This window comes from Castor canadensis, chromosome 5 (genome assembly GCF_047511655.1).
Source record: "Castor canadensis chromosome 5, mCasCan1.hap1v2, whole genome shotgun sequence".
Lineage (NCBI taxonomy): Eukaryota > Metazoa > Chordata > Mammalia > Rodentia > Castoridae > Castor > Castor canadensis.
This window is the reverse complement of record NC_133390.1, coordinates 137,033,141-137,048,516: the sequence shown is the minus strand read 5'-3', so window position 1 is coordinate 137,048,516 and position 15,376 is coordinate 137,033,141. Positions and strand designations below refer to the sequence as shown.

Here is a 15,376-nt window from a genome sequence, read left to right as displayed (position 1 = left end):
AATATTGACAAGAAAATACTGAAGTTAATTTTGCAAGGTTTTATTTCCCCAAAGCACATGCAGTAACCCTGCTTCATGGCTGCCTCTAATGATCTCCTGACAGATGTCAGATTTTTAAGTAAAAAGTGTAGCCACCTCCTTCCCCAAAATGGCTCCTTATGGTTTATTACACCCAAATGCCACAGGAAAATAAGAGATGAAGTGAGAAAGGGAAGAAAACACTGTATGGGGGGTAAAAAGCAGCCAATCAATTTACCCTTTAGGAGAGAGAGAGAGAGAGAGAGTGAGAGTCAGAGAGAGAGAGAGAGAGAGAGTCAGAGAGAACGCACTTGGTGGAGGAGCGTTAGCCGAGAACGAGGGGGCTGGAAAGTGGCCGTGTGTGAGGAGCTCTTGATTGTTTTCTGGTTGAGAGAAGTGATGATAAGGCCGGGATAAAGTAAGCGCCGGGAACGGGCGGGAGCCAGGCAGCTGTATGCTAATGCTCACAGAAACCAAGCCTCCGCGTCCCCCATTAAAGCAGGCGACCAGGAGGCCACACATCACTGAACAAATAGGCTCTCTCTAGACAAATAAAATAACACACGTTGGCCTGTGGGGAGGGGGGAGGGGAGAAAGTGATGGGGGAAAGAGTGGGGGAGAGAGAGAAAGGAAGAGAGTGGGAGAGTGAAGGGGGGAGATGGAGAAGGACAGGAGAGATGACAGGGGAGACAGGAGAAAAGAGGAGAGAGAAGAGTCTGTCAGAGGGCTGGAGGGATGGAAGTGAGGGAAGAGGGGACAAGAAGAGTGATGAGAGGAAAAAATGGGAAGACCGAAGAGGGAGAGAGAGATGGGACAGGGGTGGGAAGAAGGGGGGAAGAAGGAAGGGAAGAGCGGGAGGGGAGGAGGGAGGAAAGACTGGGAGAGGCAGAGGAGATGAAGGAGAGGAGGGAGAGAGGATGAGACCAGAGGTCAGAGGATGGGAGCAGAAGGAGAGGGAGGATTGGAGGAGAGCTGGTGGTGGTAGGAAGAACGCGCACCCTAAGACCAAGGGCAGGAACCAAGGTGAAAGCAAAATGCGCGCCTTTCTGGTGGAAATGGGGGGAGTGCGGGGGGTGTCGAGATGGCTGCGGCCTTTCAGGTCACTTTTCCTCAGGTTTGTTGGTTCACTTTCTAAGACAGGCACGGGGGACGGTTCAGGCACCTTGCAGGTGGACGCAGATCTCTTTTGCTTCCCATGATCAATGTCACCGGGATTCAGTTGTGCTATCCCTGGCTCTCCCTGACAGAATTCTCTGGCTGTGACTTTCCCACACTTTCTGGCTTCGCCTAGGCCAGCTTTTGCCAATACACCATTCTAATCTCCCGGCCCACTCTCCACCCTTCCGGGCCCTGACAGTCCCACCCAAGGCAAAAACAAACAGCCCTGAGGGCACTCCAAGGAGCGTGCGGTGCCCCGACGGCACACTCGGGAGGATAAAAGAGGCGGCCAGCCACCCCGTCGGCCCCAGGCCGAATAATGGGCGCGCAGCAGATTGCCAGGGGGCACTTGAAACTCGAGGGGAGGGAAATACTTGAACGCGGTCCCTCCCCGCGCCGGGCGGACGGCGCAGCCTCGCGGATTCTCCCTTGTTCGCTCCCTTTCATGCACTCTCCTTTTGTGTGGAATTATTTAAACGGGAGATCCATGGCAGCTTTATGCTAATGTGCCGAACAAAGGCAACGGCCCGAGGGCGGGGGGCCCGGAAGGTTCCTGGAGGCCGGACGGGCCGGGCGGGGCGGTGGCGGGCGGGCTGCGCGTGTCTCTCGCGTGCCCCTGGGACTGACACAGCAACCCCTCATTCCTGCAAACACAAAGCCCGTCCCCGGCTCGGGGCCGGAGCGCACCGAGCACAGGAGCGCGGCCCCTTCCAGGACCTGGCGGCCGGCACCCTGGCGGCAACACGGGGTTCCTGGGTAGTGACTCCTGGGGACCAGGAGGCCGTGGATGGGGGTTTCCGTTAAATCAGAAGGGTCTGCAGCAGAAAGGCGTAAGGGATACTAACAAACGCGCTCCCCATGGTGCGGTGAGAGCGGTGACCCGCCGGTCTTCTCCAGTGAGTTCCAGGGCTGCCCATACTGCTAGAGACCCAAGGAGCCACTTCCTTGGGCGAAATTCCCGGCATTAGCGCTTACTTCCAAGATTCGTGCTTCCTAGAAACTCCCTGGAGCCTTAACTTTGATTCCGAGCCGGGCTGGGGGGTCGCAGTGAACCCCGGCGCTCGCCTGGACAGGAGAACTTGGAGCGCAGGTGGAGTCCAGCTCCGCAGCCGTCGGAGGAAGAACCCACATCAGGGTCTGCAAGGACAAGAAGCGCAAAGAGGCCCCAGGATTTTCCCAAAGCGGTGGCCTGGATCCCAAAGGGAGCGGAGGAGCCTCCTTGGAGCCAGGGAAAGACACCTCAGGTGGCCTGCCTTGGATCCTTCTACTCACCTACTTCCTTGAAACCCCCATTGAAGGGGGCAAATCTACGCTCAGTTTCCCCCAACCCAACTGCGCGCGGCTCCTACTCGGCATCACAGTGCGCAAACGCAGGTCGGGGGTGAGGGGGCTCAGTCCGGTTTCCCAGAGGAAGACAAATTTCATGACCTGATGTCCCCAACCCTGAGGCGCGCAGATTCTGAGAAAATCCCGCAGAAGGCTGTGGAGATCCACGACCGGGTGCACGACTGCACCCGCTTGAATGTTGCTGGTGTGTGCGTGCGAGCACGCAGCCTAATTCTGCCTCAACTCTGGGTTATGAAATTAGTGTCAAATACTTGTGCCTTTCAAGTTTCCATTTATTTTGACCGTACCCGTCTGAAAGCAAATCTCATTTCCGCTGGCAAAACTGGAAGCCACAAATAAAAAGAAACGGACCCACTAAATCTCAGTATCTCAATAGCGTTCAATAGACTTCCTTGGCTAAATTCAAAGCCCTGTTGGAATTGATTTTTTTTTTTTTTTTGGTGGTGGTGCTGGGTTTTCCCCCAACTCGCCTTACAATTATGGGTGTTGTTATTTTTTAAGGATTCAGTAGGTGACTAACTCTTCCTGTTATCTGTTGAATGAAAGAGTTACATATGCAAGCTTAAATGCCCTGCAGTTAGTTGGGGAGAGCGGGCCGAGCACCCTGCCCTATTATTCCACAACCCAGATGGGGATTCGTGATTAGAAAATAAAATTGGCCAAAGCTGTCTCGGAATCCCTTTCCACTTCTAATTTCATCAGCAGTATTAATCAGCGCTCAAAAGAGCAGGAAAATAACACCAGTTACTTTTAGATCGAAACATATTTATACATTTTAGAATTTGTAACTTTTTAAAAAAGGACTAGCATTCATCACAGCATTTTTTAAACGAGGGCGAGACCTTTGAATATATATATTCATTCCATTATATGTTTTCTTCTCTTTTCTGTGTGTAGGTTAAAAGAAAAAGCACAAACATGAAATCATCAAATATTTTTCCCCTTGGTTAACCCTTAGGTTAAGTATCTCTAATAACTGTCCTCATCACAGTTTATTACTCATGTGGAGTCTACTGAAAAACTATGTTTAATTTCCACGCCAGGGTATTTTCAGAGGGAAACCCCAAAACAATTAAATACCTTCAATGGAACTAAGCATCAGCAAAATCTATTTGGGTGTCCAGAGTTTTGCAGGAAAAAATGTTTCTCTGACATTTTCTCACAACACATGACATTCTATGTGGCTTCTACGTGGTTGATCAGGACCACTGTGCACTCGTGGGGTTCTGCCCTCTCCCCCTGAGTTCTATCTTTTGTGTGTCCAAGACACTGGGGTTGGGTAGAAGACCGCGGGCAGGGTGCCCGGTCAGGGTCCAAACAGGGCGGCACTGGGGAAGGAGGGGTGGGGAGTCCTTCGCTATAGTCTTTTTCTGGTGGCACAGGAGAAGCGGCTAGTCCTCTCCGAGGCCGCAGCCAGCCTAGGAGGACAGATTGCCCCCCTCCCCCAACCCGGCCGGCAGCACGCGTCTCTTTTGCGTCCAGATTGGCCGCGACCGGCGCTCAATAGCGGGAGGTTAATTTCCTTCACAAAGGTGAAGGGGGCACGGCTCCGGGGGGGCAGGCGCCCAGACAGGAGGCCCCTTTATTCCGCAGTCCTTGATTGGAGCCCTTGATTTAGCATCTGATGTCAACTGGCAGACAAAATGCCCACTCAGAATGAAAATGCATGAGGCAGTGCCGAGAGGGAAGAAACCAACTTTACTGGGGCGCACGACGCTGACCGCGTGTATCGGGCTATGGCCAACTCGACAAGGATTAACCCAGGCTCGGAAGGCGCGGAGGCTCTGAGAAGCTTGGGCTGGGCCCTTGCAAGGATGACAATCCCAGGCCTCCGGGAATTTAGAGGCGGGGGGGGGGGCGGAAAGAAAGTTCAGAAATTCAAATTCCTTTTGGAACCCACCCCAGCCCGCTCCCCGCTCCCCGCTCCAGCCCCGCGTCTGCTGGCGATTAAAGAAGTGCTATGCCAACTGTTTCTCAATCTCAGAGAAACCTTCCCAAAGGCCCGAGTTCGCGCGGAGGGTGCGATCATTAACAGAGCCCTTGGCTGCAGCCAGGAGGCCAGATATTCTGTTTACACTGGGAACCTCGGGGTCCCGCGTCCCACACGTCCAAGGCGGGGAGGGAGAAGGGGGGGCGGTAGGCTGTTGGCCACCAGCACTTTCCAGCTATTTTCTCTTCTCGATTATTTCCCAAACTCCACGAGGGGCTCCGTCGCCTTGTCGGACCCTTCTCCCGCTCCACCAGCAGCACTCGGATTTCCCCGGCGCCGGCTTTGGCTCGTCCCCGCCCCCACCCAATCAGCACAACTTCCCCCTCGGCTTTGGCTCGCGGGTTGAACCCTCCTGACATATTTGGGGCCATTCTTCTCCTTTGTTGCTATTTTGCTCGCGACCCGCGGGTAATCCCAGCACGGGAGGGGGGCGCACATTGTCGTGCTGATGGACGGGCCCATTTGGCTGCTCCGCGCCCCCCGGAGGAGAGACACAAAGCCCAGGCACGTGCGCCTCGCCATAGAGGAGCAGCAGACCGTGAAGGGAGGCGGGGCCGGGCGTGTGCCTGGACCAGGCAGGGCGGCGGCGCCGGGCGGGGCGGCCGAGGGGCGTGCGCTGGGGCCCCGCGCCCTCAGGTACATCTGCCGCACCTACCGGACGACCCCCGAGTCCCGGCCCCTTTTTTGCCGCTCCATCGCCCTCCCACCCCACCGGGCGGAGGAGCTGCAGACGCGCTGATTGGCTCCGGGGGAAGCGGGAGGCGAGAACAATGGCCCCCTCCCCCCGTTAAAAGGGAGCGGCTCCCGGGCCCGGGGACAGGGACGCGCGTGCAGGGCGCAGAGCTGGGCCAGCCGCTGCCGTGGCCACGCAAGTCCCGTAGCTGCTGCGCCTGAGCAATGGGCTTGGGTCGCTGAGGGCCGCCGGGCCGAGCGCGGAGGTGGGATCGAGTCAGTGCCTTGCCCTCGCGCCGCGCCAACATGCCCCGCGGCTTCCTGGTGAAGCGCAGCAAGAAGTCCACGCCCGTGTCCTACCGGGTTCGCGGCGGCGAGGACGGCGACCGCGCGCTGCTGCTGTCCCCGGGCTGTGGGGGCGCCCGCGCCGAGCCTCCAGTGCCATGCCCCGGGCCGGGGCCACTACCGCTGCCGCTGCCGCCACCACCGCCGCCGCCGCCGCCGCCGCCCGCGGAGCGCGCCCATGCGGCGCTCGCCGCCGCGCTCGCCTGCGCGCCGGGCCCGCCGCCAACCCCGCCGGGTCCGCGGGCCGCGCACTTCGGCAACCCCGAGGCCGCGCACCCCGCGCCGCTCTACAGCCCCACGCGGCCGGTGAGCCGCGAGCATGAGAAGCACAAGTACTTCGAGCGCAGCTTCAACCTCGGCTCGCCGGTGTCGGCCGAGTCCTTCCCCACGCCTGCCGCGCTGCTCGGAGGGGGCGGCGGTGGCGGTGCGAACGGCGCGGGCGGTAGCGGCACCTGCGGCGGAGACGCGCTGCTCTTCGCTCCCGCCGAGCTCAAGATGGGTACGGCGTTCTCGACAGGCGCCGAGGCGGGCCGGGGCCCCGGACCGGGTCCTTCATTGCCCCCTACTGCCGCCCTGAGGCCCCCGGGTAAGCGACCCGCGCCCCCCGCCGCCGTCGCTGTTGAGCCTCCGGCCAAGGCAGCCAAGGCCCCAAGCGCCAAGAAGCCCAAAGCCATCCGCAAGCTGCACTTCGAGGACGAGGTGACCACGTCGCCGGTGCTGGGGCTCAAGATCAAGGAGGGCCCCGTGGAGGCGCCGCGGGGCCGAGCGGGGGGCGCGGCGCGGCCGCTGGGCGAGTTCATCTGCCAGCTGTGCAAGGAAGAGTACGCCGACCCGTTCGCGCTGGCGCAGCACAAGTGCTCGCGCATCGTGCGCGTGGAGTACCGCTGCCCCGAGTGCGCCAAGGTCTTCAGCTGCCCGGCCAACCTGGCCTCGCACCGCCGCTGGCACAAACCGCGGCCCGCGCCCGCCACCGCTCGCGCGCCAGAGCCCGAAACCGCCACCAGGGCCGAGGCGACCGGCGGCGGCAGCAGCGACCGGGACACGCCGAGCCCCGGCGGAGTATCCGAGTCGGGCTCCGAGGACGGGCTGTACGAGTGCCACCACTGCGCCAAGAAGTTCCGCCGCCAGGCCTATCTGCGCAAGCACCTGCTGGCACACCATCAAGCGCTGCAGGCCAAGGGCGCTCAGCCAGCGCCCCCGGCCGAGGACCTACTGGCCTTGTACGCGGGGCCCGACGACAAGGCGCCCCAGGAAGCGGCCGGCGACGGCGAGGCGGCCGAGGTGCTGGGCCTGAGTGCGTCCGCCGAGTGCCACCTGTGCCCAGTGTGCGGGGAGACGTTCCCCAGTAAGGGCGCCCAGGAGCGCCACCTGCGCCTGCTGCACGCCGCCCAGGTGTTCCCCTGCAAGTACTGCCCGGCCACCTTCTACAGCTCGCCGGGCCTTACGCGGCACATCAACAAGTGCCACCCGTCCGAGAACAGACAGGTGATCCTCCTGCAGGTGCCCGTGCGTCCGGCCTGCTAGAGCGCGCCCTCCACCCCGGCCCCCAGAACTGTGCCTTCGTTTGGAGACCCACAAAGAGAGCGCGCCCTGCACGCCCACACCCGCGTCTGCGCTGGGGGCGCCCCCACCCCGGGGTAAAAGTGTCGTCTTCGCTTCTCTCGGTGTGGTGTGATGGTAACCCCGCTCCTCTCATTGTGACTCCTCCTGGACCCCTCCCCTTTTGCGTTGTGTCCCCTCTCCCCATGGCGCAACAGGAGTCAATCTTTCTGTACAAGGGAGAAAAGCTGTACCCGTTTGTCTCGTGATTGGAAGCCTCCCCTTGGAGGGGCGAAGCTGTTTTTCTTGCTAGTATTCGCTGTGTTCATGGTCTAGAAGTGCGGTTTGCTCTCGCCTATCAGTCTCTGCTCTGTCTGTAGCGTACGGGTTGTTGGGGTGAATCTTGAGGAATAAATGCCTTTATGTTTCACAGGCTGTAAATTGAACTACCCACACTATTAGCTTTATTATGGCTTGTGAACTGCTGGAGTCTGGCTTTACCTTTTTGTATGTGAACAAATCAAATTGCTTAAAAAGAGTTTTCTTTAGTATAGCCACAAATGCCTTGAACTGTTGTCTGTTTGGGAATGGCTTTTTTTTTGGGGGGGGAAGGGAATTTTCACAAGATGCCGTAGTAACTGCCTCAATATTTCACGCAAGACTTTATGGTTTGATCATCTTTGTTGAGGTAGGACTACATGAGCTCCCTCTAAATGTATATGTTGATTTATGAGTAATTGTTATTTATTCTTTATTTATTTATATTAATTATGAAGATTATGGTATTATTTGATTGCAGATTCTTTTTTGTTTTGTTTTGGTGCGCTTTTCCCCCTGCCACTCTTGACATTTCACTGTGCATTTTAGAAGAGAGCCTTTTTTTCTAAAGGGATCTGCTAAAAGTTTTAACTTTTATACCTAGCTGAGGGAATTACAGACAACCTACCACTTTATTCTGCTTGGAGGGCCCCTGAGGCCCTTGTACAACCGACAGCTCTTACTTTTAAATGCAATCTCTTTTCTACATACATTATTTTCTTAATTGTTAGCTATTTATAGAAAGCTTCAATAGAACTGTTTCAACTGTATAAATATTTACTATTCAAATAAAGTATTTTCAAAGTCAAAGTAGAGTGGACTTACTTCTGCACTGCATGGTCCCAACAAGGATTTAAAATAGAGTTGCTGAGGAGTTCTTAAAAGCTACCTTTATTTTTTTTTAATTAAGAAAAAGAAAACCACCACCAATGGAGCTGTGGATTTTTATAGTCGCATCTAAACTTCTCATATCCGTCCTTCTGGCAGTTGGAGGGTGTGGTCTTGTAAACAGCTTCCTGGTTCTGAAAGCTCCTTTGGGGGTCCTTAAGAAATGTGCTGTAAGGTGGGTTAGAATGAAGACCATGGTCTTTCAGAGACATCTAGTTAAGTCACCCGGAAAATCTATCCTGTTCACCAGTGGCTGTAGGACAGCGCTTTTGTTCAGCAAGCCTTCACTTCCCTGCAATTTGGGGTTTAGGGTAACTAACAGCAGTTTCTCAAACTGAGTAGTTTTTTGTTCATTAAGAATCAACTAGAAGAAAGTAGAAGTGATTTGATGGTCAGATTTCCAAAATAAGGCAGGGAAGAAACCAATTCATCTAGGAATGCAAAAAAAAAAAAAAAAAGTTAAGCAACTGAGTTTGGACTAAGGGCTCTGAAAGAAGTTTCCAATCAGGTGAGCAATCTGTTCGTGGGGTGAGTGGAACACCATCTGTTTGGGGTATTAAATTTAATAACAGGTAATTGCCATGTTTTCCATTATATGTCACTCAGCCCCTCTGAAGAACAATTCTGACGCTCACCAGTGAATATTTTGAGTTGTTTTTCTGTGTTTGAAACATTTGATTAAGAGCTGTGCTAAGCATAAAAATTGTACATTCCCTTCATTTATGCGTTTGCTACTTTTTTCCTGAGACCCACTAAATCTTCTAACCACATCTGTCTGACAAAGAGATTTCAGAAATCTATGCAGCAAAAGGATTCCAAAGACTAGCTGGGATGAGGGTGGGCAGGGCCCCCTGAAGAACTTGGAAGGAAAACTTGAGGAAAGAGATCATCTATTTTCAGGGCTGGGGGTGTAGCTGGGTGGTAGAGGCAAGGCTCTAGGTTCCATCCCCAGCAGATTCTCAGCCGGGAGTTTTGAGTGGGGGAGGGTTCAGTAAAAGGCTCAGCTGGCGGGTACATTGACTATTCCTCCCTTTGTGAGGACCTCACAGACTCAAAGCAACAATGAAGGAGAAACCTCTTACAGAAAGAATCTGTGGGGACGGAGGAACACCACTTTTATTTAGCAATCCTACAGTTTGGGACACGGTATCAGCAATTCAAGCAAATCAGTTCACAGGTGAGTTGCCTCTGGAACAAATTGCCAGTCACCTTTATCACTTAAGTTTGGAAAATAAGACAAAAAAAAAAAAAAAAAAAAGCTCACGGCAGGCACAGTATGAAAGTGTGCAGGGACAAAGCAGTATTCATGACATCCTGAAAACTTTGAACAAAATAAAGTAAAACTGAAATCGGTGGGCTGACAGCTGCCGTTCTCCCCCTCCAGCAACGATCAGATGGAGGCTTTTTAAATATTCCCTTTGAGTTACACCAAACATTAAAACACCCACCACCCAAAAACTGCAGGTTAGTGTGCGTGTTCTATGGCATAAGAAGTTTTCTTAAAAATCTGGGCTTTGGTCACGTACAGCGAGTCTCGACCTGCCTGGTGACATCTGTCATCTGTCACTATTGTTCTTGGGCATAATCACAGAGCATTAGTACACCTAAGCTCCACCTTCATGATCATAAATATAATAGTTATTCACAAATGTGCTCCTTTGTCCACTGTGGAAATTTATTTCAGTTGACTAAAATACCTTTTCTAAAATAAACCCCCAAATTTCATTTATGCAAGATAGTAAGTGAAACTACAGTAAGTGGAGTATATTAATGTTGACTAAACAATGTAGAGGAAGAAAATCTTGGTCAATGTATTTCTAAATAATGAGATATGAGTAAGAATACTCCATAGGAAGCAAACCAGATTTTTTTTTTCATGCTTCCCTGGATAGGAAGCTCCCAGGGATCCTATTGAAGAACACCTATTGTATACTTACGAAAAGCCTGTTGTGGAGGTGCTGTGTGTTCTGAGCTCCTAGCTTGGGAGGTCATTAGTGGAGACCAGTTCAAAGCTCCCACCCCATCCTTGGTGGTAAAAGGATTGGGAGTCAGGAAAAGCAATGGGGAAGGTTAAGGAGAGAGGTGTTAAAAGAGGGAAAGAATAAAGAAAGGGGTTTGATTTTTGCCAGTGCCACCTCACTTTATTTCTGTACAAATGTGATAAAATAAAAAGCAGAGATGTTCTGCACTCCCTTGGTTCCAGTGTGAGCCTGTGGCTGGAAGAGCGTCAAAACACGTTGGTGGGCCCCCTTTTTCAGAGGTGATGTTACTGGCTTTGCCTTCTCTGAGGCCTGGAGAAATTGGAGCTCCTCCAGTCATCAGGAGCAGGAATACCACAGTGGGTGAGCTTAGCCACAGCCTATACTGCACAGCTCTCCTTCCTTCTGTGTAGCACCATGGACAGGGTGCTCACGCCATTCAGATGACCTGGGTGCATGACAAGGTTCCATCTGGAAGGAGGTTGGCTGGACTCCAGCCACACACATATGGTGACACATGGGTTCTCTGTAGACTGGGTGCACACAGGTGGGCAGAGCAATGCTACCCACAGGTGGATGTCACCTGCTGTGTCTGTGTCCGGGCGCTGTTGATATAGTGCATTTTCTCATATGTTTGCCACTGGTGTCTGAGCTAAGTAGCCTCTTCCTCCCACCAGCTGACCTCTCCCATCCCCTTGGACTTAATTCCACAACCTTCCACAGAGTCAAACGAAGCAAAGCAAAAGAATTTCTTAACAATCCTACTGAACAGATAACATTATAGGAATTCTTCCTATACAAATTGTCCATGGCTTTAGTAAGTTGAGTCACCTGGATTCTTAAAGGCTTCTGTCTCTTCAGCTGTAAACGAGAGATAATGCTGCCAGTAGATGCCCCAGGGAATCTGTGAGCTGTTGAGAGACATCTGGGAAGGATTCCTAAGACTGGGAGATGAAAGGCAGTAAGGACCCCAGAGGGATCAGGTGTTCTTCACACAGCAGGAAGAACCTCTGTCAGGAGTGCTGTCCTATATGGTGTTTAGGATCCATCATAAACCAACCAGCCCATAGCAGACCTACTTTGATCAAAACTTGCTGTCTAAAATATTTGGGTCTTGCAGAGAAATTTTCTAGTGAATAGGTCCTAGTGTATGGGGTAAGATATGTAACCTGGTTAGCTCATTATGGAACCAGGATAAATTGCAGTATTTTAATGGCCAGGAGAGAGAAATCTGTAATGTTCCATAGGTGAATGTATAAGCAGTAGAAATTAGAGAAGAAGAAGTAGAAGGAAACTGAATTGGGTTTTACTAGTCACAACTGGCAAAACGGACCACTGTGAAAGAACCAACTGAATAAGCAACAAACAACCATCTTGATTTCATTTGATCACCAAGGTGAAACCAAAGCATGGAGTCCAATATGGTGTCCTACAGACATTCAGGATTCTAATCTTAAATTATGGAGAAATCTGATTGGTATTTTGTCAGTATCACCCAAAAGCTAATAGTTTACGAATCCCATTTGGTGAAAGTGTGCATCTTCAAGTTACATCGCATCTTACATTTTGGGCAAAGTTATTGTGTTTTTTTTTTAACCAAATTGCATCATTAATGACCAACACTCATAGAAAAGTCTGGTCTACTCAGTGTTCATGGATTATGATTTAGCAACTGTCTCTAACAGGCACATCAGCAACAAAAAGAAAAGTTCAGAAGTGGGAGCTGTCTCTGTAACATAAGGAGACCTTTTCTGAACAGACCAGATGGTGTCCACCCAGAGGCCCCAGGATAAAGAACCATTCAGGAGCTCTCAGAGTGAGAACACCAGAGGATCCTCTGAAGGAGTATAGTAAGTCCTGGGGTTCCTGCAGCCTAGAGTTCATCCTGTTCTCTTGGCACCTTCATTGGCCAATGTTTCTAAGCAAAGCCAGGTACTGGGTAGAGAGTCTGTAGGAAGATGGGGCGAGAGACCTACCTGCCCAGTGATTTCAATGAATTGGGGAATCTTCATTTTTCTCTAGGCAATCTTGACAACTCCTGTCTCCTTGGGAGGTTGCTAAGGAAGAAGATCAATAATTTTCAACATCCCGTCATCATGTGCAAACAACTAGCTATAGGTTTTGATGTCATCAAGGCAACTTTCCAGGCAAGAGGATTTTCTCCGGACACATTCCTTATTAGGACTGTATGTGTATGTGTGTGGGGTGTGTGTGTGTGTGTGTGGAATTACTACAGACAAGTAGTCTTGAAAGCAACAGAGGTAGAAGGGTATTACCAGTAAGAGAGACCCTGGATGGACTTTTGGGGTGAAGGAAATTGATTCCTTATAGTCAAGCAAGAGAAAAAACTTGGCTTACAAATTTACTATTCACTACTATTTGGGAGGGAGGCATTTATTAAGGCCTGATATACTTCTCAGAATTAATAGAACATATTTGAGCTTCTCAGAATGATAAAACATGATTTGAACTCAGTTAACATATTTTCACTAACCAAAACGCACACCCCTTCATCTCTTAAGCCCCAACTGTCATTATTTGTCTACTTTTATTGTGGGCTTGCTCTGCTGCATCTGGAAAACAGAATATTCAGGCCATGTACATTTCCTTCTGTATGGTAAGCAGATGGGTTACAGGGTGAATGCATTCGTGTTTGTCTTGTTTGAAGATTTCTGTACTGTGTGGTCTTCCTGGTGGCATTTCCACACAAAGCATCAGTACTGATGTTCTTTTGTTTATTTTTTCTTTAACTCACTGCAATAAGCCCACACTAGTGGGACAAACCATTCTTAGAACATTCATGGAATTGGAACAAAACTTAGAAAATGTTGGCTGTCAGGAGAAGCAAGCTCAAAGGCATGGTTGTTGAGCCAGTGCTCCAAATTTGTCATAGTCACACCCTGCAGCATCGCTAAGAAGCTTGTTCACAGTTTGCATTTGGTTTAGCAGTGCACCTCCCCTGCATCAGAACCCAGGCAATTGATGTTCCTCCCACTTGGTTTGAACCAGTAGACAGCATAGCACAGCAGTGAAACAATAATACCGGAAACTTCAACCTTAATTCATTACTCTCCCCTCTCATGCATCAAAGAAGGCTCTTTTATTTGAATGTAACATCTGCTTTGTTTCTGTTGTGCAGAGCCAGATGCAATGCCCCCTTCTCAAGCACCACAGCCAGGTGACAATCACACCTGACGGTGACAGGATGGATAAAGCGAGCCAAGAGGCTATTGTGTGTCGAATCTGATAGGACACAGAGAAGGTGTTAGTGCATGGAAGGGCGGATTTCAGAGAAGGGCTCTTTTTACTGGAGGAAAAAAAAATTAGGCTACAATTTCCTTCCAGCACAAAGAACAGAAGAGGATGGGAGCCTCAGATTGAAATGCACATGTCCAATGTCACCATTTAAAAGCTGGTACCATCAATTGATTGAAGCCCTTTCTCTTGCTGCCTATCCACTTTATTATGTGAAATGAGCCTTTACTAGTCTAGGATACAGCTACAAAGAGTTTGTTACTTGGAGATGGGCAGAAACCAATAGGAATAGTGTACCTGAAAATGATCAGATTGAGAACTGAACCTGTCAGGGACAAAGGTGACGGGCCAGGTCACAGTCTGTGGGTGCCTAAGTTTGAACAGAATCGTGTTATATGTCATCAAATAGTTTACATCACAGAGGAACATATTCTTTTTTCCCTGATGTCTTTGAATAGAAGATCTTTATTGTTTCTTTGAAACTGAATTATTATCCTTGGTTTTTTCCTGAGGATTTTCATATAACTAACTTTTTTTTTTTCCTTTGGCAATACTGGGGTTTGAACTCAGGGCTTCATGCTTGCTCACATGACTACCTTGATAAATCACCAAACACAATAATAAAATTTTAAATCATTTTAATGAGCTGGGCATAATGGTGCATGCAATCCAGTCCTAGCACTCAGGAGGCTGAGACAGGAAGATCAGGAGTTCAAGGCCAGCAAGTTCCATACCAGCCAGGGCTACAGAATGAGATCGTGTTCTAAATAAATTAAAAAAATCTAATGGAAAAGTTAAGCAATACAGATTGAAGATCTGTATAAGAAAATATTAACTCTGTTAATGACAAAAAAGCATGTTTTTAGCAGGGTGCTGGTGGCTCACACCTGTAAACCTAGCTACTCAGGAGGCAGAGATCAGAGTTCAGAGTCAGCTGAGTCAAATAGTTTGCAAGACCCTATCTCAGAAAACCATTCACAAAAAAGGTGCTGGTGGAGAGACTCAAGGTGTATGCCCTGAGTACAAACCCCAGTACTGCAAAAACAAACAACAACAAAAAAACCCACCTGTTTTTCCCCATTGTATTTTCAAAATTTGGTAATTCAGATTGAGGAAGACTCAAAAAACTTAAATGCATAAAGTGCCTAGCTTGATTTACTTGTAGCAGTAACTATATTTTTATATATTCTGAGATTATACTTGGACTCCAGAACTTTTGTCATCACTGCAGAACTTCACCCTCTCGCTAGCATTATAACAGGAAAGACCAGACCAGAGATTGAGAAATTCAGCCCCACTAACAAAAATCTGAACATGAACCTGTTTCTGTAAATAAAGTTTTACTGACACATGACACATAGACATAATGTCTATGTCCACGTTCACATAATTACAGCGTTTGATAATTGCAATAGAAACTATTTGGCCCGCAAAACCTGAGATACTTACTATTTTGCCCTTTATAAAAAAAGGTTGCTGACAATAATATCAGACAGTAGGCAATAAATCATAAGAAATGTTTTGTAGAACCCACCTTCTTGCCCTCGAGTACATGGAAACTTAGTCTTTCTAAAAACTGTGCTTTGTTCAGTTGTGTGTTGATTGTCACAAACTCAATCTAGCACACTAAATTCTTGAGAACTGCAAAATTAAGGCTCACTATTGCTGTTGTGTTTGATTTTGATTTTTTGAGACAGGCTCTCACTATGTAGCCTTGGCTGGCCTTCAATTTAGGACCCTCCTGCCTCAGCCTCCTGAATACTGGGACTACAGGTATATGCTACCGTACCTGATTTAAGTACCACAATTTTTGTTTCACAACTCCTTCAGGGTCATGTATTTCTTAGCATGTTTGTTTAAATAAGAG

General features: G+C 50.0%; 1 protein-coding gene across 1 annotated transcript; it reads left to right on the top strand.

Moving 5' to 3' along the window:
• The first annotated feature begins 5,004 nt into the window (after positions 1-5,004).
• Positions 5,005-8,983, top strand: Insm1 (INSM transcriptional repressor 1). The gene has a single exon (XM_020151612.2). The coding sequence runs from the start codon at positions 5,492-5,494 to the stop codon at positions 7,052-7,054; it is 1,563 nt and encodes a 520-aa protein (XP_020007201.1). The 5' UTR covers positions 5,005-5,491; the 3' UTR covers positions 7,055-8,983.
• The last annotated feature ends 6,393 nt before the right edge of the window (positions 8,984-15,376 follow it).

Coding starts and splice junctions, on each gene's coding strand:
- Insm1 (XM_020151612.2), top strand. CDS start 5,492: ATGCCCCGCGGCTTCCTGGTGAAGCGCAGCAAGAAGTCCACGCCCGTG.